The 21,506-nt window shown below is 33.5% G+C and overlaps 1 protein-coding gene across 3 annotated transcripts; it reads right to left on the minus strand.

Annotated features, from left to right (window-relative positions):
- Window positions 1–33: 33 nt before the first annotated feature.
- LOC104100598 (kinesin-like protein KIN-14E) lies at window positions 34–10,726 on the minus strand. 3 transcript variants are annotated; one of them, XM_009607863.4, is made up of 24 exons: window positions 10,549–10,726; window positions 9,642–9,895; window positions 9,446–9,518; window positions 9,144–9,275; window positions 8,826–9,064; window positions 8,380–8,707; window positions 7,356–7,455; window positions 7,098–7,279; window positions 6,871–6,986; window positions 6,600–6,702; window positions 6,028–6,180; window positions 5,783–5,929; window positions 5,476–5,676; window positions 4,998–5,162; window positions 4,819–4,923; window positions 4,577–4,717; window positions 4,294–4,488; window positions 3,874–4,000; window positions 3,548–3,750; window positions 3,264–3,446; window positions 2,886–2,981; window positions 2,542–2,739; window positions 698–969; window positions 34–512 (listed from the first exon to the last, which is right to left on the minus strand). In XM_009607863.4, the coding sequence occupies exons 2-24, from the start codon at window positions 9,785–9,787 to the stop codon at window positions 320–322; spliced, it is 3,798 nt and encodes a 1,265-aa protein (XP_009606158.1). In that variant the 5' UTR covers window positions 9,788–9,895; window positions 10,549–10,726; the 3' UTR covers window positions 34–319. The 3 variants fall into 3 exon arrangements, with proteins under 3 accessions (XP_009606158.1, XP_070051429.1, XP_018627762.1); XM_070195328.1 differs by having other exon boundaries at window positions 10,474–10,726; XM_018772246.2 differs by lacking the exon at window positions 10,549–10,726 and adding an exon at window positions 10,354–10,372.
- Between the last annotated feature and the right edge of the window lie 10,780 nt (window positions 10,727–21,506).

Genomic DNA, 21,506 nt, shown 5'->3' on the forward strand with positions numbered 1-21,506 from the left:
GGAATTTCACACATCTGAAACAAAGATAACAAGTTTTTGGGGAGAAAGAATGAAGTAACCATTGATTGATTGTTAAGTACAATATACACATATAGCTAGCTCTATACAACATGAGGATTGAGGACTCCCTAAGCTAAATACTTTAATCCTCCCTATATAACAACAAAATTCTGGGAAGGAAAATCTCAACCATTTAGCTGCAGTACAAACCAGCTGAACAAGCAGTTCAAATATTCACCATTCCTCTTCATATTTTGGAGGCAACTAAACAAGATGCTCAACTTGATTCACTCGTTCCTCGCATTCAATTCTAGATGTTTTACATCGAATGACGACCATCAGTCTTGTCTTTAGTTGGCCGTTCATCTTGGATTTCCTCTAAATCCTCATCATCCCCTTTTCTACCAGCTTGTTCCTTCCAATATGCTACTAGCTTCTTTAACCGAGCGACTTCCTTAGATGAAACATTTTTGCTGGGATCATTTACAATGGAACGGACTCTTGATGCATACCTGGAAACCAAATTTGTACTTAAAGTTATACCTTGATTACAAGTCGGCTCCATCGTATGAGCAAATAAGGCTTAAAAGAGAGCATTTCAATTTAAGAAGGAAAACTATCAGAATAACATGATCAAAAAATAAAACAATATGACCTATTTCAACAATAGAGAATATATGCACAAGTAAGAACATACGTCAAGGAGTTGTGAGTCTCATCCAAGTTTGATTCTGCTGGAGAGATGTTTACAAACATAAGAGTTTTAGCATTTCCACCTAACGAGTCGCTCATCAACATAGTTAGCTTGTGATTTCGATAAGGAATGTGTTGATTTCCTGAAGATAATGCACTTATGACATCACCAAGTGCTGACAATGACTTGTTAATGCTTTGAGCTTCTTTTAATTGATTGCCAGCTGAGCCAGACTTCTTAACTCTTTCTGAGCCAGCAAGATCCACAAAACTTAGCTGCACATACATAAAAAAGAATAAAGCAGAAGCTAAAGAAACAAAGGACACTTTTTGTGATTCTATATTGGTAAAGTTCCTAAAGATTATACACTTATTGGCACAGTCACAAGGGACTTGGGTAAAAAACAAGATTTAGATATACTAATGAAATCTACCTTAATATGCTAAGAAATAAAACTTGAGCTACTCCAACAAAGTATTACTTAGGATATTAAAAGTTTCCTCCTCAAACGAAGAATGAAAAGCATAGTGGCCAATATCTAGGGGCGGCTTAAGAGGGAGGCTGCTAAAGCTTTTGCTTTAGGCCCCCAAAATTTTGGGGCCAAAATAATTTTTTATAGTAAATTTTTTTTTTTTTTCTTAAAAAAATATTGAAGTTTATAGAAAACATAAAAAAATACAAAATACAAGATCCAAGGTAATTGATTTCAAATAGAGTTGTGCATACTTTAGTAAATACCGAATTACCATACCGAAATCAAAAATTTTGGTATTTATTATGGTATTTGGTTTAGGTTTTTAAAAATATTGGTATTAGGTATAGTATTCAATATCTTAAAAAGAAATACCGATACCGTACCGAAATATATATTACTCCCTCCGTTCCAATTTATGTGACACTCTTTCCTTTTTAGTCAGACTCAAAAAGAATGACACCTTTCTATATTTAGTAAGACTTCACCTTTAAATTTTCCTTTTTATCCTTAATGAGATGATTTCTAGCCACACAAATTTCTATGGTTTGTTTTAGACTATAAGTTTCAAAAGTCTTCCTTTATTTCTTAAATTTCGTGTCCAGTCAAACACCTTTACATAAATTGGGATGGAGGGAGTATGTTACACAGTACACATATTATTGATTATAACATAAATATAGAAATTCTAAAATTTTACTTTCCTTTGTTCTCTAAGTTCAGCCATTAATTCTAAGCAAATAACAAGACATTTTCAATGATGAAATTTATTCCTTTATGTACCGTTTTCTCTCAATGGATTGATACTTGCTAGTTTTGAACAAAGATCTTGTCAAGAAATATTTTTATTTTTGTATTTTTGAGTATTTTAATGAAGAATATTATAGTTTATGGCTCTACACACTAGTTAGTATTCAAATCGAACAAACCAAAGTTAACAGACCGAATAAACGGAAAGGAGAAAAACCGAGCCATACCGAATTTAATTAGGTACAGTACTGGTATAACATTTTAAGAAATCAAATACCCAAAATACCAAATTGTACCGACTGACGAACACCCCTAATTGCAAACACATGGCTAACATCTTATTAACTTGAACTAGCGCTTACCAATAGAAATAATAATGATATTACTATCATATGTTTGTTGTGAAATTAGACTTTGTCTTATAAGAATATTACAGTATAAATAACAAGTAAAAAAACGACACTATTTTTTTGGCGTGTATATATAAAAGTTCTGTTAAAAAAGTTAAAGCCTCTTATTAAAACTTGGCTTTAGGCCACATTTTGTTGAGTCACCCATGCCAATATTGTATAAGTCGTACAAGTTCACATTGTCACAAGAAAGTTGAAGGGTGTGATGCACGCACCTTCCCTCTGGCAATTGCCTGCGTTTGAAGATTGGTACTCTCAATAATAACTGAAACTATAAGATGAGATCTTGAACTCTGCTCATTCATCAAGGTTCCAGTCGTATGACGCTGTTCAGATCCTCTTTGAATTATTGTCTTAAGTTCCTCATACGTTGAAATAGACACCACTGTCACATTTTCCACGGAAACCATGCCCTGCTTATGCCAAATTTTGCTAATTGTTAAAGGCAAAATAAAAATCTAAACATAAGCTCATTCAAGCTTGGACATAATGAAAAGAGAAGTGCAAAAGAAATAGACTTGAGAAGTATTGATAATTTGTGAGGCTCTAAAACAATCACCTTTGAATCTTTTTTTATATCCAATCTCAAGCGCTTTGCATTCTTTGGCAATAAGAGGTCCACCAATGTATCCTGATACAACTCTACCATGTATGCCTGAAAAAGTTCACATCAGTCATAAGTTTACAATGGTTTAGAATGGGCCTTCAGGACGTACATCTATTCACTTCACAAGCACCGGATAAGGAGAGAAATCATATGAAAAGAAAACAAGGAAGGTGACAACACTGTATTACTCATAGTTTGACAATTTTATAATTAGATGTTCCACCAGAGAATCGGAATTCAGAAAGTTGAAACATGATTAATGCACTAATTATATTAACTGAAGACGGAATAAAAACCTACAATAACCTTTAAAGCATTAGAAGATTTTACCTTTAAAGAGAAAGAGAACTTATTACTATCTCGCTTCATAATTCTGAAGAGTTCAGATATAGCTCTTGGTGTCAGTCCTGGATTACTATCAGCTCCATAGATTGTGAATGTCTTGCCAGATCCAGTTTGTCCATATGCAAATATGCAAACATTATATCCATCAGCAGCTGACTGCACCAAATACTGCAACAACAACAACATGTCAAACTAAGAAGCTGCTAGGCAATATGCATATATTAGATCCTAGCAAAGTTCTATAAGAGGACAATTGACTTTTTGCTTGCCTTAGTGTCTTCGAACACATCATCTTGAGTGGCATTTCCGTCAAAGACACGATCGTACATGTGTTGTTTTGCTTTATCATCTTTCCATATATGTTCAATAGTAAACTCATCAACACTTCTCATTACATTTCTTTCCTTCGCTATAATTTCCTTTTCACAAAGAGGTCTTAATCTGCAGTAGACTCTGATCTTGCCTTTCATATCTGAGACATGAGTAAAGTCCATAATATTACACTTTAAAAAAGAAATTTCAAATAAAAAATAAACAAGGACCTTCAAAATTGCAATGTCAGTAGCACAAAATAAAGAAAGGCAGGTAATTTTACCTTCTATTGTGTTGAAGTACTTTTTCCTTAGAACTTGTTCCTCTCGGTAAAGTGCTTCCATTTCTGCTAATTGAGCCCCTTGCATTTTCAAGATGGCGGCAGTTTGTTCATTTTTTCGATCAATGTCCTGAGTAAAGTAAGTGTCAAATAAAAAAGAAAATATGATATTCCATGCAGCATAATAAATATATTTTTTGACACAAATATTTGTAAACTCCGCCTAGGAGAGCTTGTCCACATTGCTAGTTCCAAACACATATAAAGGAGGAGGATTCTGTAAGTTCACTATCAACATAAAATTAGTTAATTTAAAATGAATCCTCAATAATGAACCAATGGATATTGAGGATCATATAGCCGATCGCAACTAGCTTGGGAAGGTATAGTTATTGTTGTAAATACTTTGTACAAGATATTCACCTCTTTCATTTCTCTTAGCTCCTCGAGCTCCTTCAAATTATTCTGTAGCATTTCTAGTTCCCTGTCTTTAGCTTCAAGCCCTGACCGTGCAATAACCATATCATGTTTGGCCTCTTCCAGTTTCCTTTGAAGTTCAGAGACTTGGAGCCTCAGCGCCTTGCATTCTTTTTCAAAATCTTTCTGAAGGTTTTCCATCTGTACCCAAAATATCAGTGCAAATCAACAAAAAATCAATATAAATGCAGAATGCATGTTAAACACAAAGACATGGAATGCAACATACCTCACTTGATTTCTTCTTTTCTAGCCCTATGATTTTTTCCTCAAGTGATGTTCTTTCACTCAAAAGCTTCCTCTTTGTTTCTTCTGCAGTGCGCAACTCCATAGTACGAGCTCTCAACTCTTCCTGGATCTTCTGTAAGACCTACATGTAAAGCCACATAAGTTTGTGTTTTTTTAGGTTGATCAAACTCACTAACTAATTTGGACAGATAACTAAGGCCAAACACATATTTATAGCTCTACCTGGTTATTCGCTTCAACCAACTCCTTCGTAATATTTTTCTCCAAACCTTTAGAACTTAATTTTGAAAGTCGCATTTCCAAGTTCTGCTTCTCCGTTAGGGCAGCCTGTAAAGAAGGCACTAATATAATGAGATGATTGCCGCCTCAATAAATCAAATTTAAGCACATTTAACAAACACCTGAAGCTCTGCATCTTTTTCATTGCATAGAGATCTAAATTTTTCACAATCATAAGCAGCAGCTGCTAAATTTTGCTTCTCTGATCTCAAGTTATCTTTTAAGCTATCCAATTCTTCTTGCATCTTCGATTCTTCTCTTTGCCTTTCATGTAAATCTTCCAGCAACTGCTTATCAATACAACGACCATGAGCTATCAAAGCAAATGTGTGCCAAAAATACATCACATTGTATCTTTGTATTGTGATTGAAATGATAGATATATGCATAGCAGGTAGAGCAAATGGGTGACATATACATTTCAGCACAGACACAACTGATAGAAGGAGTTGGGAATTCCATTATTTCAACTTATGTTAATAGAAAAGAACAGTTCCCGTTTACATATTACCAGCAGCATATACCTTGTATGTTAAACATTTCTGTTCGAATTTCTCATAAAGCATAAAAGTTTCTTCTACAACAACAAATACCACTCACATCATTGACTTTCTTCTGAGATTCTTCAAGGGCGCGAGACAAATCCTGAATGCGTCTTTCATTAATGTCAGTGTTTGCAGTTTTGAGATTATTTGGAACATCTACATTAACGGAACCATTAGCTGCAGAACGGGCTTTTGAGTAGCGGCGTAACATCACATCATTAATATGTGTCTGTAGAGCAACACAAATTTCCTCTCCCTGCATATAATGAAGATGTCAAGCTATGTAAAATAGTGAGCCAGATTGAATCAACCATCTATAAACACATAAGATAAGCATGTTCCGTAATAGACAAGCTTTGAACCTGTTTTGTTTCGAACTGAAAGATATGCAAGACACCAGCAACTCTCATCTTAAAGAACACAGCAGTGTTGCTGCTACCAAATTGCATTATGTCCCTCAACTCAGCTGAGTGCAAATACTCCTTTGGAACTGGACGGAAAAAATGAACCTGTGGAAAACAAAAGATCATACTTGAAAACTGTTACGTAAAGTAAATACAGATCCATCTTCTCAACCTGATAAGCATCACTATGAATTACATCTTACCCCACGCTTATTAATGCCCAATATGATTTTCCCAGGCAAAAGTCCAATAGGATCATCAATCTTTCGAACAGCAAAGAAAACTGAATTTCCATAAGGAAGCGTCCTCAGAATCCGCAAAAATTGTTGTTTGGCATCATCTTTTGTCAGATTTTCCTAGAGAGATTAAAAGAATGAACCTTATGTTGACATGGTATCAGTTCACAAAAACAAAGGAAATTCATGCATAAAGTAATCTAAGGAGTTTCAACATAAATCATGGGATGCTAATTGGTAAACTTGCCACAGTGAAATGAAAAAAAAACAAATAGAAAGAAAATGAGCGACTGGAAAGGAACTCAAGGACAAAAGCCAAGCACTGCTGGTAGTTCTTTTTTCCTGCTCACAAAAAGAGGCATTGAGAAATACAGGAGGCAAAAATCATCTAATATTGCTTGGAGAACACCTTATATTATGAATGAAAATGTATATTAAGCATAAAGAAACATCATTAAGGAAAATGTAGATAGAAAAACTTCTATTCAGTTTCTTAGAACATGATTCCTTGACCAAGGAAACCCAGATAAAGCTCTTACCATCAATTTGTAACGAGAAAGTATATCCAATTCCCACTCCCTCTTTGCCCGTGTCATTGCAATTTGTCTGGGTAGAAAACGCTCCAGCAGTGATGTCCAGTCACTGAAATAAACAACTTAGCATATAGGACAGGCATAAATACTACAGCATGTTCAGTCTTTGAAAGAAATAGTACTAGTAAAGTGAAATAAGAAACTGGGGACAAGTCCAATTTGGGAAAAAAGTAAATGAGGCATAATTTGAAAGAAAAGTTAATAAAAAACTACTGACGTGCAAGATTCAGGGCCATCAACATATCCAATGTCAACCAGTATCTGGAGAGCAGACATCTGTGCTGCATCATCCTTGCCAACAGGATAATTGCCCATTATGTAATCATGTTGTAACTGTGACCACAGAACAAATATTATAACAAAGTAGAATCAACTTTGACTTGAAGGTATACCAATGAGCTTAAACATTTAGCATATCAATTCACTATAAGCAAACTGACATACTTGAACATATGACAATTGCACGAACATTGGTTCTGTAACAGCTTCATCTGACTCACGAAACAACTTCTTTTTGAAAATTAGTTTACAATGCAAAATCTCCCCTTTACTTCGGTCTTTTGATGCCTTAAAGTCCGCCAACAGATCTCCAATATACTTATTTTCATCCAAACAAATGTACTCCTCTACAGAAAACATACATGCTTAAAATGCAAAACATTTTACCTTTAAAGAATTTATAAAGTGGAAAGGAATCAGTACCATTTCCAGGATCTGGAGATTTAGACCCAGTAACAACCTTACGGCACTCGAACAGACTGAAGCTAGCATGAGCAGACAATCTGATTATCCCTGCAACCTCCTGAAAGAGCAAGTATGTCACACAAAAATTACAAAGGAAAATATCACCATCATATCCACTGTTAAATTTATCTGCTTCCCAAAGAAACTAGAATCCAGTAAGAGAAACTTCTTAAATCAAGACCGTCAAATTTGAAAAGTGATAAATAAACCATGTCAAATGATCTTAGAACCCTTCTAAAATCAGAGTTAGAGGGACTAAGCCATCTATACATAAATCAGCCTTTGAAATTCTTAAGTCTATGAGAAGAAGGGGAAAAAAAGGAGAAAAGAAAAAGAAGTAACAGACAGATAGCCCAAAAGTTAAGGTTCCAGAAGATTATAAGAAGCTGTTCATTTGTCTGATCAGAAGTCATTTGTTACTCCTTAAGCATTTTTTGATAAAGTAGCTACTCCTTAAACATTGAACCAAGCAAATAACAAATACACAATAAACATGAGATGTATGCTGGAAGGAAGCACAAAACTGATAAAGGAACCATAAACAAAGAAGAAAGGAAGAGATAAAAGAGCGAAACATGCAATGCAAGTTTTGGTGTTAAAGAACATGTCCCACATGGGTTGTATAAGTCCAAAGGGTTTATAACGGCCCAGGATGCTCCAATATTATCTTAGGGTTTTAGCTTGGATGTTCAGATTGTCTACACCAAACAAGTTACATTTATCCCGCTTTCCTGTGCAATATTTCTCGTTAAACTTTACCCGAATACCATAGGATAACTAGTGAGCCCTACATGTTCCTCGTATGCCTAGAGATTTTCCAACTGTCATGTAAAGTTCATGCTGAGTCAGACATAGCCATTCGCTCTTGGATAAAAGAGTGATGAATAAAAACAAGGATCTCCTAACTCTTGCTAAGTTCTACCACATTATAAATACCATGCATATTTTGTCGTATGTATACTGTATGGAAATTCAGCAATACCTCAATAGCATCAGCTACCGTTGTGGCCATGTCATATGTAATTTCCTCGAAGGTTTCATCCAAGAAAAACACTATTGTAGTAAGCTTTTTACCAGTTAAGAGAGCTTCAATCTCCTCACGACCAGGTATCGTGTGCCTAGGTCCAGCCTTAATAGAATGTTTCAACGCATTTAGAGTATTTATTGCATAAACTTGAACCTCAGAATCAGTATTAATTCCATGTGCAACAGTATGAATATATTCTGACAAGTATCCACCAATTTCCTTGCTCGGAGGCATGCAAGATGCACACAAGTACATTAGCTCCCATGCTTTAATCAAAGAATGCCTGTATTTACGAAGCAAGCATGTGAGGAACATTGTCAAGTAAAAAGCAATAGAATGAACAGGAAGAAGAGAATATCAGCATCCCGTTTATCAATTAATAAACTTGATGTCAAAAGTACCTCTCCGGATTATTCCTTGTTTGCTTTGAAATTTGGGCAAACATTTCATCCCGAAGCTCAGACCGCTTCAGCGCCTGCTTAAATAGCTTGCCAACAAGCTCGATTCGCTCATCCAAGCTGATTGGAACTGCTTTATCATAGGAATCAATACCCATATACTTCAGAATGGACTGAAATAACTTAACTGCCCTGCTGATAAGATCGCCATTTATTTTCAGAATTGATGTTGGAATGGGTTCCTGTCATGATGCAAGTTGTTTTTAGTTTGTACAAGCCAAAGAGATTAAAAGTGTAAACAGATAAAGAGCTTAATCTTACCCTTTGGAAACACAACATATCCTCAAATGTGAACTTTTCCCGAACTTGTGGCCCAACAGTTTTTTTTAAAAAGAACCCACGTTTGCCAGCAGATTGAAGATGCTTTTGCATAGCCTTCAAAAAACCCTCAACCTATAACAACAAAGAATCTATATTACCTCTCTATAGTAGAAGAAAAACAGAATTGAGGTCCGTCACGTCATTCTTAATAGAATTCAGAAAAGAAAAAAAAGTAACTCCAGTCTTCGTTGTGTGCATACAGATTGAAATGATTTTCTTTTTTTTGGAAAGACATGCCTCACCTGGAATCTGTCAATATATGGTATCGCACCAGCAAGTTCGGGTGACAGAACTGATGAGAGAGTAGTTGGGGTGCTACACATTGCACAAGGCAAACTTGTAAGTTACTATATAGTATCAAACAACACTACCCATTTCATCGAAGCGTAAAATAATACCAAAGTACATCTACTGGAAAAAATGAAAGGAGAGACTTACGGTGGAGCAAAATTGGAACCATCACTATCATAATCATCCCCATTTGAGGTTGCAAAAGAATAGTGCGAAGGTGTTTCATATCCGTTACTTGAGCCAAAAGAAGACCTGTTTGATCTCATACTAACTGGTGGCATATCAGAAGTCATGTTCCAAAATTATAGTCTCAAGTCTATACAACTATCAGAAAGACCATCCAACTCCTCAATTAAACAATATTTTGCTGACCCTTAATCTTCAATTGCTTCCTCAGTTACCTGACCAAATTAATAACATCATGATTATTGGAAATCAAAGAAGCCCAAAAGCTTAAATTAATCCACCAATTTTGAATCAGATTCCCCCAAAAAGAAAATCACACATTAGAGAAGGTGCCACTTTCAACAAATAGTCAACAAACGTCCAAAACCATAAGCATCATTAACCGGAGCAAACCATAACAGAATCACAAAAATCCTATTAACATTGCACCATATGCTACAAAGCTCACAGAATACTCAAAAGATTAGATAAGTAGCAAGCTCCCTAGCAGCCACCAAATGACCAACAAATTTTTCTCCTAAACAAAGAACCGACTAATTCTATACACCGAGATCCACAGAATCACAAGCAAAAAACTGCAGAAAATGCAAGAAAATTTCAAACTTGGGAATAAGATTACACATTGGGGAAAAAGACAAGAAGTCATAACCACTGGAGTAGATCGAAAACCCACAATGACAAATCAAAAGCACAAAAACCCAGTAACAAAACAGCATAATATCAGTTGTAGCTCAGAAATAAAAACATAAAAACTTCTGGGTAAGTGTCTTTTTTTTTTTTGGACTTTGTGTACCTAAGCACAAATGCTGTTCACAATTACAGAAGCTCATAAATTAGAAATGGGCAAGTGAAGGATATATGAGAATACCAAAGCAAAATGATGAAAAAAAGAAGAAGCTTTGGATTATGCTTTCCTTAGAATGAAAGATCGCCACCACCAGAGAGAGAAAATAGAAAGAGAGATGTAATGGTGGTGGAGTGAAGGAGGGAGAAAGAAGATGGTGTGGAGGGTCACGAGAGGTTTTTAAATAATTTCAAAGCTCTTTTTTGGCAAGGGGAAAATGACAAAATATAAAAGGAAAATTAGAAATGGTGTTCCAATAACTTGGATAGAGTTATACTATAAAATATCAGAATTGTCTGCTTATTGCATTTGGTCCTGATTTGGTAGATTTTGCTAAATGAAGTTTTTAATTTTGATAGCAAACTATTTTCTGTCTGCTTTTTTTTCTTCTTCTGGGATTTTATAAATACTTGCATTTTTTTCCTTTTGCCTAAATAGGAGTTAATGCCCTTTTTATGAAAATTTCATATCAATAAGCATTCCTGTCCTTTGACTTACGTATTAATAAAAATTAATCCCAACCTATAAAATTTCACATTAGTAATATAATGTTTGATTGTACAAATCCTATATTTAATTCGGGGTATAGCATCTGATTGACCTTATTAAACTCTGTACTTCTAATACGTAAAATTTTGTGTATTATTTTATTTGTGATAAAAAGTAACAAAGATAGAATATATCTTGTATCTGATAAGAGGCATAATTCCATATTTCCTTTTCTTTTCTAGGGCTTATATTGGTTTCCAAAACTTTTTACCTTTTGGTACACGAACAAAATTGGACAATTTGAGACCCCTAGTAGAACATCTTAATCTAATTTTGGGTATTTAAGGATCAAGTTAGATTAAATCTTCATAAAGTTTATATAAACGAAATTCTTTTTTATTTAGTGGATTGTTCATCTCCGTCTGTAGATATAGATCAAATTGACCGAACCACGTTAAATGTTTGTGTCTCTTTTGTTATATTTTTCTTTTGTTGTATAGTTTATTATCGTTCGAGGTTTGATTTACTAACTTATGCGTGACACCTAATTATTATGATTCTAAAAATTTGTAGAAATTGCCTTAAATTGTACGAGGAAAAGATTAATGTTTGTTTTGATATACCATCAGACTATAGAAAATAAGTGTTAAGCGTAGAATAGCATTTACGTTACTAGTTTGTGCAACCATAACGGCACTGTTGCTTCGGCTTCTTTTGAGTTCAGTAACTCAATTCTCTAAAACGAATAAATTATGCATGCATTCCAAATGAAAAGAGAGGGGAAACAAATAAGCTGCAAGTGAAAATTGAAATAAGAAACAAAAGCTATTGAACGAAAATTGTGGAAGTTCCTGCGGTAAAATCTTGAATTTTCGGTCCACAGGCAAATTATTTTTCTTATTTTCAACATGCATGGCTTCTTCACTACATTTATTCTATAGAAAATAATTTTTCTATATTCACAAGGTTGAAATAAGAACTGCGTACACATTATCTTTCTCAGACCCGAAGTCGAAAAAAATGAAACGGAAAAAAATTGCAATGTTGGGTTTGACATCGAGGAGTAAATTTATGGGTGGTCATTGAACTTTGTGTTCATTACTCGAAAGTTACTTTTCTTCTTTTTGTTACGTAAAAATCATTCAATTTTATTACCCAAAAATCACTTTTCTTTCTTTTGTTACAAAAATTATTTTATTTTGCTCTATTTATCACAAGTCACCTTGGCCAGATTTTATAATACTTTTACTTGAAAAGTATATTATGTTATTGACATTAATCCTCTCATTTACGTAATACATATATATTATATACTATATAATATATTTTTACCTAGTTATTTTACTTATAATTAAAATAATTTTAAATTATTTTATTAATTATTTTTATAATATATCCATACGTTTAATTTTTTCACGGCACTCAAATGTTTAATCATATTCAAACATGAACACGTTTTAAATATAAAAATGATTAAAAAAATTATTTATTAATATTTATTTAAAATAACAAAAACATATTTGTTTTTAAAAAAAATGTATTTGTGTTTAATATTAAGTTTTTTAAAGCTTTATCTATTAGTATTATTTATTTGAAAGTATTAACCTGATGTATCGTTTTGCTAAATATGAATAATTTATTTATTAAATTAATGGGTATGACTTGGCTAAAAAATCAATGAGCTTTAATTTTTTAAATTTTTATTAAATATATTTTATTAAGCATGATTAAGAATGTGTACTTGAGATTTGCTTACGGTAATGTTACTGACAAATTTAATAATGCTACTTATATATCTTGAAAAGTAATACTAAGAAAAAAATGTACAAATTTATTACATAAATGGGAGGATTTATAATGTCAAGGGCATAATAGACTTTTCAGGTGAAAAGTTTGTAAAATCTAGTCAAAGTGATTATTGTGATAGCTAGAGCATAGTAAAATAATTTTTGTGTAACAAAAGAAAAAAAATTGACTTTTGGGTAATGAACACAAAGTTAAATAACTTTTACGTAACAAAAGAAAGAAAAATTACTTTTGGATAATGAACAAGAATGACAAAATTCATAAAATTTACTCCATATCGAGAAAGTAAAAATTCATTGGATGTGACTAAAGGAATCAAAGGATAAAGTACAAAAAACCGTGGGGGCAAAAGAAAAGAAAAATCAAAGAAAGATTCTTGCCCTAATTTGTAAGGGTTCAAGCATATTACCCAATCCTATTGAAGAACTATAAGCACAGGACATATTGGATTGAGACTTGGGCACCATTCGTTGGGACCTTAAGGTTATTGGGTAGCATGTAGTTTGTATTATTTGATACTTTAGTTTAGGTTTGGAGCATACCTAACTACCACAATATTCTAGTTAGGGTCGTGCATAATTTGTTAAATATCGAATTACCGTATTAAAACCAAAAATTTTGGTATTCGGTATTCGATATTTTGGTATTCGGTATGGTATTTGATTTAAGTTTTAAAAAAATTGGTATTAGGTATAGTATTTGGTATTTTAAAATGAAATACCGAAATATCGATATCGTACCGAAATATATATTATATTACACAATACACATTTTATTAATTATAACATAAATATAAGAAATCTAAAATTTTACTTTCCTTTATTCTCTAAGTTCATCAATTAACTCTGAGCAAATAACAAGATATTTCTCTAAGTTTTCTCTCTCTAGGTTGGTATTTGCTGATTTTGGACAAAACTTTTGTCAACAAACGTTTTTAGTTTTGTATTTTTGAGTACTTTAATTAAAAATATTACCGTTTAAGACTCTATGTACTAGTTAGTATTCATACCGAATAAACCGAAGTTACCGAACCGAAACCGAAAGTAGAAAAATCGAACCATACCGAATTTAATTAGGTATGGTATTGGTATAGCATTTTACGAAATCGAATATCGAAAATACCGAAATAAAATATCTAAATACCGTACAGTACCGATCGATGAACACCCCTAATTCTAGTTATCCTATAATTGTGTTCCCACAAAAGTATATTCTAGTTATCCTATAATTGTGTTCCCACAAAAGTATACTTCTCTGAATTATTACTCATAAATCCATTGGACTCGTTCAGCTTTTGAGGAAGGGATTATTGAGATTTCCAAGATTACACAAAAGGGTGAAAAGAACAGTAAAGAAAAGAAAAAAGGACGAAAACGACGACATTGATAATTTGAAACAAGAGTTGGATAAAAAGATCAAATATTGATGTAAGTAAATTCTTTGCCCCAAAAGTGAAAAGGGTACTTTGAAAATTACTCCTAGTTCTTTAATTAAAAACCTGCCATTGAAAATGAGTATTAAGGGAATCAGATTATTGGAACTACGGATCAAAGCTACAAAGTAACACTAATATAAAGGAAGAGAATGTTGCAATTCTTATTCGACCATATTCAAACATTTGCAACATGAAAAATAAAATTAAACTAATTACTTAACCTAATAAATCTCTATTAATTTTTTAGCCAACTGTCGAGGTATCTTGGAAGTTAGGAACTATCCAATCATGCCATAAGTCATAACCGAGTGCAGTTGGAGAAATTTGAAAGTTTCAATCTCAAAACAGACAAAGAGACATGTTTGCAAGTCCATGTTACGACGAAACTCGAAGAATGAAACCAACTAATTAAAAAGAACTTGAAAAAGACTCCTAATTTTTTTATTTTTTTTATTTTCTAAACTGGGGAATTATTTCATTCTCTTATCTGGCTTGTAATAATGAGTGTAAAAGAAATATCTTCAATTTAGTGTACGTGGAATTAGAGTGGAAATGATTTGTCATTTTTTGTTCCTCGTAAATACATATGCAGGTTGGGATTCAAGATGAAAGCAATGAGTATGACCAACTTCTTATACTGTTAGATTGTCCGGTGCTTTTAGCATAAATTTTAGTACACAATATAGAAAAAGAGATAGGTGATTCGATCATCTTTTCTTGGTGTTGCCATTTATTTATCTACCTTTCGTTGGAGCAAGAGTTCTTGCCCATTTGAACAAATATTTGAAGCTGAAAAAATCATTTAAAGTTAAATTTAGAAGAAGAAAAAAAAGTTAGTGGAAATTGACGTTGTGTTAAAATAATAGATTTTTTTGGAAAAAGAAATTTGTAAAAGTTGAGAGCTCTAAGTGGAAGTTAAGATTCGGAAAAAAAACCTCACTTGGAAAACAACTTCAACTTGATTTTTTTTTTTCAATTTCTAGTTAAATTTCATTCACAATTTCACAAACAAATGCCAACCTTCAAGCTGAATCGTTTTCATTTGCAAGTGAAATTCTCACACAAATACTTATTTAGTTGTTGAGGTTAATGGAAGACTTGTAGTTGGAAAAATGAAAAATGTTTATTATCGAGATTTTTTGTATGATCAAACCATCAAGTAAATCATGCAGGACTAGATTTTATTTCTTTCTCAATATGTAACCCCAACCCCCCCCCCCCCCCCCCCCTTTTTTTCTGTCTAATAACGTTCCGAAATTCACAAACATTTGTCATTTCGTAGTGAAAACCTGGAAAGTTTCCTTCAAAAAGGAAACAAAGTATCCCAGATCTTAATACAAATAATTTTGAGAAATTGTACTGTACACTGTGAAAGCGTCCGGAATTAAAGTGTGGTCTTTTTGGACTCAAACGACGAGAAGTGTGGTATATTGACCGCATAGAGCATCAATGACATGCGCTATTCATCCTTCACTTCTCTCAATAGTTTGTCATGGTATTGCAACAATACTAGGTATGGGAGCTTAATAAATACTCTCTTGGGTCTTTGACAGTTACAATTCCCCTTTCATAGTTTAAAGCTGCATTGCCCTTTTATTCTGGTTATCTTAATAATGACAGATGAATAAGTAAGTACATGCCACGTACCCCATGAAAATTCTGGAGCTGCATTTTCAAGAAATTAATTTTCCAATATTTGCATATTATCCAAATTCCAACTGCTTGGTTTTAGTATCACTTCTCATCAATTAACAAACAACCTATGATCGTTACGTTAATTAGCATCACAAGTAATCAAACCAGTAATGAAACGACTTGGGATAGCATTACCAGTTACTTAAATCTTCATTTTCCTAATTTTTTTCAATTTTTTAATCACTATTTGGTGGATTTTTTTAAAATAAAATTTATTGTGTAATATTTAAATTGTCCCAATTTACTTTATTATTTACAAAGAGTAGCAATTTCTTAAAGGAAATGAATATGACATCAATATCCAAGTGAGGGTAAAAAAATAGCAGTTCGGAACACAATGCATTTCACATTCACGCAAGGTCTCGGGAAAGGCCGTGCACAGGGGTATTGATGTAGACCACTTATTCTAACGCAATTATTAGTAATTACTTCCACGACTCGAACTCGTAATATATAGATCACACGAATACAATAATATACAAGTGAAAGTACAGTTAAAATATGTCAATTTAGAATCTACAGAATTATCTCTAGATTGCCGGCCATGCCGGCTTCAGGTCCTCAAAAAACCTAAAACACCAAATGGAGAGGAATAAACGAATGAATTGGGTTTTGGGGGAATCAAAAAATAATGGAGTAATTGTTAGGGGAATTAAATAAGCTCACGAGTATTCCCCTATGTCCACTACTTAGCCAGCAATGCCATTAAACCATTTATTTATTTTTAGGTATATGAAAGATGTGACTCTCTTAGAGGAAGGCAGGCCATGACTAGGCAAAAACCAATAGTACCAACAACTAAAAGTGGGGAAAATATACCATAAAAAGTCAAAGTTGAGAGTGCAAGTATTCAAGACAAACATGAGAAAGTTGGGGGCATACCTTTTTATTCATTTTGATTACTAAGTCAATATTATATTGCGATAAGATTAGCTTTCACGTTAAATATTTTATTGGTAGTTTTTATTTTGTAGGCCAGACAATCTTTATTTTGACTATTGTATAACAGTTTAAAGACAATCTAGTGTTCATTATGGCAGCCTGCTTAGATTAATTATCTTTTGTTATAAAATAAAAACAACTTAGTAAAATATGAACAAGATATGTTGTTATGAAATAAAAGCAATTTAGTAAAACATGAACAAGAAATGGAGATAGAGAGAAGGAAGAGATTTTCTTCTTCAATTGTGTGTATTTTCCTATCTATTACAAGGCCTTTATATAGGCATGAAAAGTGAAGAAAAATATGTCATTGAATATGTCATTAAGCATAAAAATATGTCATTGAATATGTCATTAAGCATTTGAGAAGATCATGGAGGAAGAGTAGACATCCACCATAATTTAATTTTTTTTATAACACTCCCCCTTGGATGTCCATAGATAACGTGCCTCGTTAAAACCTTATTAGGAAAAAACCCTATGGGAAAAAAATCCTAGTGAAGGAAAAAGAGTACACATGTTTAGAAATACGCCTTTTGGTTGCCTCGTTAAAAACCTTGCAAGGAAAACCCAGTGGGACAAAACCTTGTAAGGAAAAAAGAGTACAACGCGTATTAACTCCCCCTGATGAGAGCATCAATTCACATCCTTGAGCTTTCGTATCCCAATCTTGTACACTAGTTTCTTGAAGGTTGACGTCGGTAGAGATTTGATGAACAAATCAGCCATATTATCACTTGAACGGATCTGTTGCACATAGATATCACCATTCTTTTGAAGATTATGTATAAAAAATAATTTTGGTGAAATATGCTTTGTCCTCTCCCCTTTTATAAATCCTCCCTTCAACGGGGCTATGCATGCTGCATTGTCTTCATACAAAATTGTGGGTAGTTTGTTACACTTCAAACCATATTTGTCTCGAATAAGGTGTATTATAGACCTCAACCATACACATTCTCGACTTGCTTCATGAATAGCAATTATCTCAGCATGATTAGATGAAGTAGCCACGATTGATTGCTTAGTTGATCGCCAAGATATGGCAGTGCCTCCATATGTAAACACATAGCATGTTGAGATTGAACCTTTTGTGGGTTATATAAATACCCAACATCGGCATAACCAACAAGATCAGGACTGTAATTATTGCCATAAAATAATTCCATACCGGTAGTCCCTTTTAGATACCGCAATATGTATCTGATTCTATTCCAATGTTTTCTTGTAGGAGCAGAGCTATATCTTGTTAAGACATTAACTGAAAAAGTTATGTCAGGCCTTGTAATGTTAGAAAGATACATTAGCGCACCAATTGCACTAAGATATGGTACGTCGGGACCAAGAAGCTTTTCATTATTTTCATGAGGTCGGAATGGATGTGCTTTATCCATATAAAATCGCTTTAAAATTATTTTAGTGTATGTTGATTGATGGACAGAAATTTCATCTTTTATATACTCAATTTATAGACCAAGACAAAATTTTGTCTTTCCAAGATCTTTTATTTCAAATTCTTTCTTTAAATAGTCTACTACTTTAGGAAGCTCTACTGCTTTAGGAAGCTCCCTAGGAGTTCCAATGATATTTAAATCATCAACATACACAGTGATTATAACAAATTTAGATCCAGATCTTTTTATAAAGACACAAAGACAAATCGAATCATTCTTGTACCCTTCTTTCAACAGGTACTCACTCAGGCGATTATACCACATGCGCCCTGATTGTTTTAATCCGTATAAGGATTTTTGAAGTTTTATTTAATAAATTTCTTGGAAACCTTAATATGCTTTAGAACAATTTAAATCCTTCAATGCTTTCCATTATACGCATATTACGTTTTTCTTGTATTGCCAGATTAAAACCTGAAATGGCGACATCCACCACAGGAGAACATGTCTCTATATAATCAATGCCAGGATATTTATAAATCTTTTTGTGACACAAGTCGTCTTTATGTCTATCGACTTGACCCTTTTTTTCGCACAAGAACACATTTATACCTCCACTGGCTTTATACTTTCAGATGTTAGCACTATCCGTCCAACTTCATATATTTCATGTGAAATCAATTTTCATTGCGTATTTTTTATTTGGCCAATCATTTATCTGTCCAAATTTCATGACAGATTTGAGCTCAAGATCCTCGTAAATATAAATAATATTGAGCGCTACATTATATTAACAATATCGTCGACGATTATTTTATATCGGTTCTACTATTACCCAATAAAGACATAACTTATTGAGATCTCTTTATCTTATTATTTTCAGGTACCTGAGCCTCTCCCATGAGGTTTTATAAAGTGTTATGTCGTGGTGCTCTTCTAGAGCACTTGCCTCCTTATTATGACCATCTTGAACATTTGCTCCTCTCCTTCTTCAAGGAGTTTTATTTTTGGAACCGATTAGTCTATTATGCTTTATGCATTCCATGGACTCTATTCATTATGAACTTTATTTTATTTGGAGCATTAGCAGTTGAATATGACATTTAGCTTTGGGTCAGCAAATACGACTGGCAATATTTTACAAATGATTTATCACTTGAACTTCAAGTTCACATTTTTTCGTACGAGGATCTCGATGTAGTCATAATAATTCATTACATGCATTACTTTTTCAGCTGCCCATTTTTTCCCCCTATTGTTGGGATCACCAACACATATCCCTAGCCTTATTTGGGGATCTATCTTTGTGCATTGTGGTGGAACAATTAAATCATATAGCACATTCATATTTCTAGATGGAAATTATTTAGTTTTTGATCCTGAACCGATTGTGATAGGGAGAACTTATCTTAATTTGGCTAGATGCGTACAAGTGTTGTTGTATATTAAATAATACATCACATACCAAATTTTATTTTGGCAATTTTATTCTCATAACTAATGGTTTAGCTATAATTGGAGGCATATAATTTCTGCTAAACCAACTTGGATTTAAACCAGTATTATCAAGATAAATAATTATAATTTATATTTTGGAACTGTGCTCTAATAATTTGAGCAATCAATCTTGCAAAAGCCAAACTGCAAGTTGATAACAAATGCACATGTGACCAAAGAATAGATGCATCTATTAAAATCATATAATAGTAAACGGTCGACATGGCAGGTGATTGGGCCCATATATTTATCACCTTTTATTAGTTTCAGGAATCAAAGGATTCAATCCCAACTTTAACTGATATATCATGAGAATAAGCAGCACAAGAGAATTTTTGAAAAATCTTATATTTCTTCAATATATGTCAATGTAATTCTCAATTAATTTTTCGCATTATAATTGAACCGAGATGGTCAACCGGTCATGCCAACTAATATTTATTTTAGTAAACCTCTAGTTTACTTGTCACATATGATTTCATCATCATGCTTATATTTGTGTAGTACAAATAGAAAGAAAATCGGGTAATCTTTTATATTTATCCGTTATGATTATAGAAATATGAAAATATTCAATATTCCTTTCATTTATAGTGTGAGCACCTAATTTTTTACCGTGCTTGAATATTTGCCGCTCCCATCTTCCCACGCGTGTCCCCACTCTTTGTCCCCCACGCGTGTTCCCACTTCACTTTTTTTGTCCCCCACGCTTGCCCCCCATGCTTGTCCCCCACACTTTGTCCCCCACTTACAACCCCTAACTCTTTTCTTCCTCATCAAAAACGGACCAAAGGAGCCCCAAAAAGGAGAGGAGCTCAATCCTTTTCTTCCTCTAAGAACAAGCAAGAAAAAGGCAGTCAAAAACCAACAAAAAGACCTCCAAAAACCCAGCTCAAAGACAGCCGAAAATCACTCCAAAAAACGGCTCCAAAAGAACCTGAAAAACAGCCCTTTTTTAGCAAAAATTTGTTGCAAAAATAGCCAAAAAAAGCGACGAATCGCAGCTGGAAATTTCAGCCCCCAAAAGGCAACAAAACAGCCCTTGAAACCAGCCTCAAATCACCCAAAAAATACCCCAAAACTCAGTTGTGTTACTGCTGAAAATCAGCCCCAAAAATACTTTTTTTCTTCCTCCAAACAACCATCAAAAGCGGTAATACACAGCTGCCGATAATCCCTAAACAGTCATTAAAACTAGTCACGAAAATAGTCATCGTCCAGGTCGGTAGTGGTGGTATTCCGTTCCAATCGAGTAGAGTTCGTCGCCGTCGTTCGAGCTACAATCTTAGTTTGAGATCCCCGTATATTTAGCTCAAGTTTTCTGGCCAGTTGTTTTGATCGTTGATTCAAAAATCTGACCTCCAATGGAGATTCTTCATGTTTAAAATAAAGAAAGTTGCTACTAAAAGGTCATACTATAACTTCACTTATCTTCTAATTTTCAGATCTTGTGTCGTGGGTGTTTGAATTGTTTTGTTTGATTTCGCTTGTTTCTGTTTTGCTGCTTACGTGATACTAATATTTTGAGCCTTCCATTTGTGATATTTTCTTGTTTAACTGCAGAATCAATATGAAATTTTAAGTGTTTGTTTGCTCTCATTAATTGTCATAGTATCTTGTTTCATGTTAGATATGGTTTATGCGGATTCATTATTGATGTAAGTTGTCCGTTTGGTTAAGTTGAATTAACAGATGTTATAAATTGGTTTGGTTGATTACTTTCC

The sequence above is a fragment of the Nicotiana tomentosiformis genome, chromosome 2 (assembly GCF_000390325.3).
Source record: "Nicotiana tomentosiformis chromosome 2, ASM39032v3, whole genome shotgun sequence".
NCBI classification, from domain to species: Eukaryota; Viridiplantae; Streptophyta; class Magnoliopsida; order Solanales; family Solanaceae; genus Nicotiana; species Nicotiana tomentosiformis.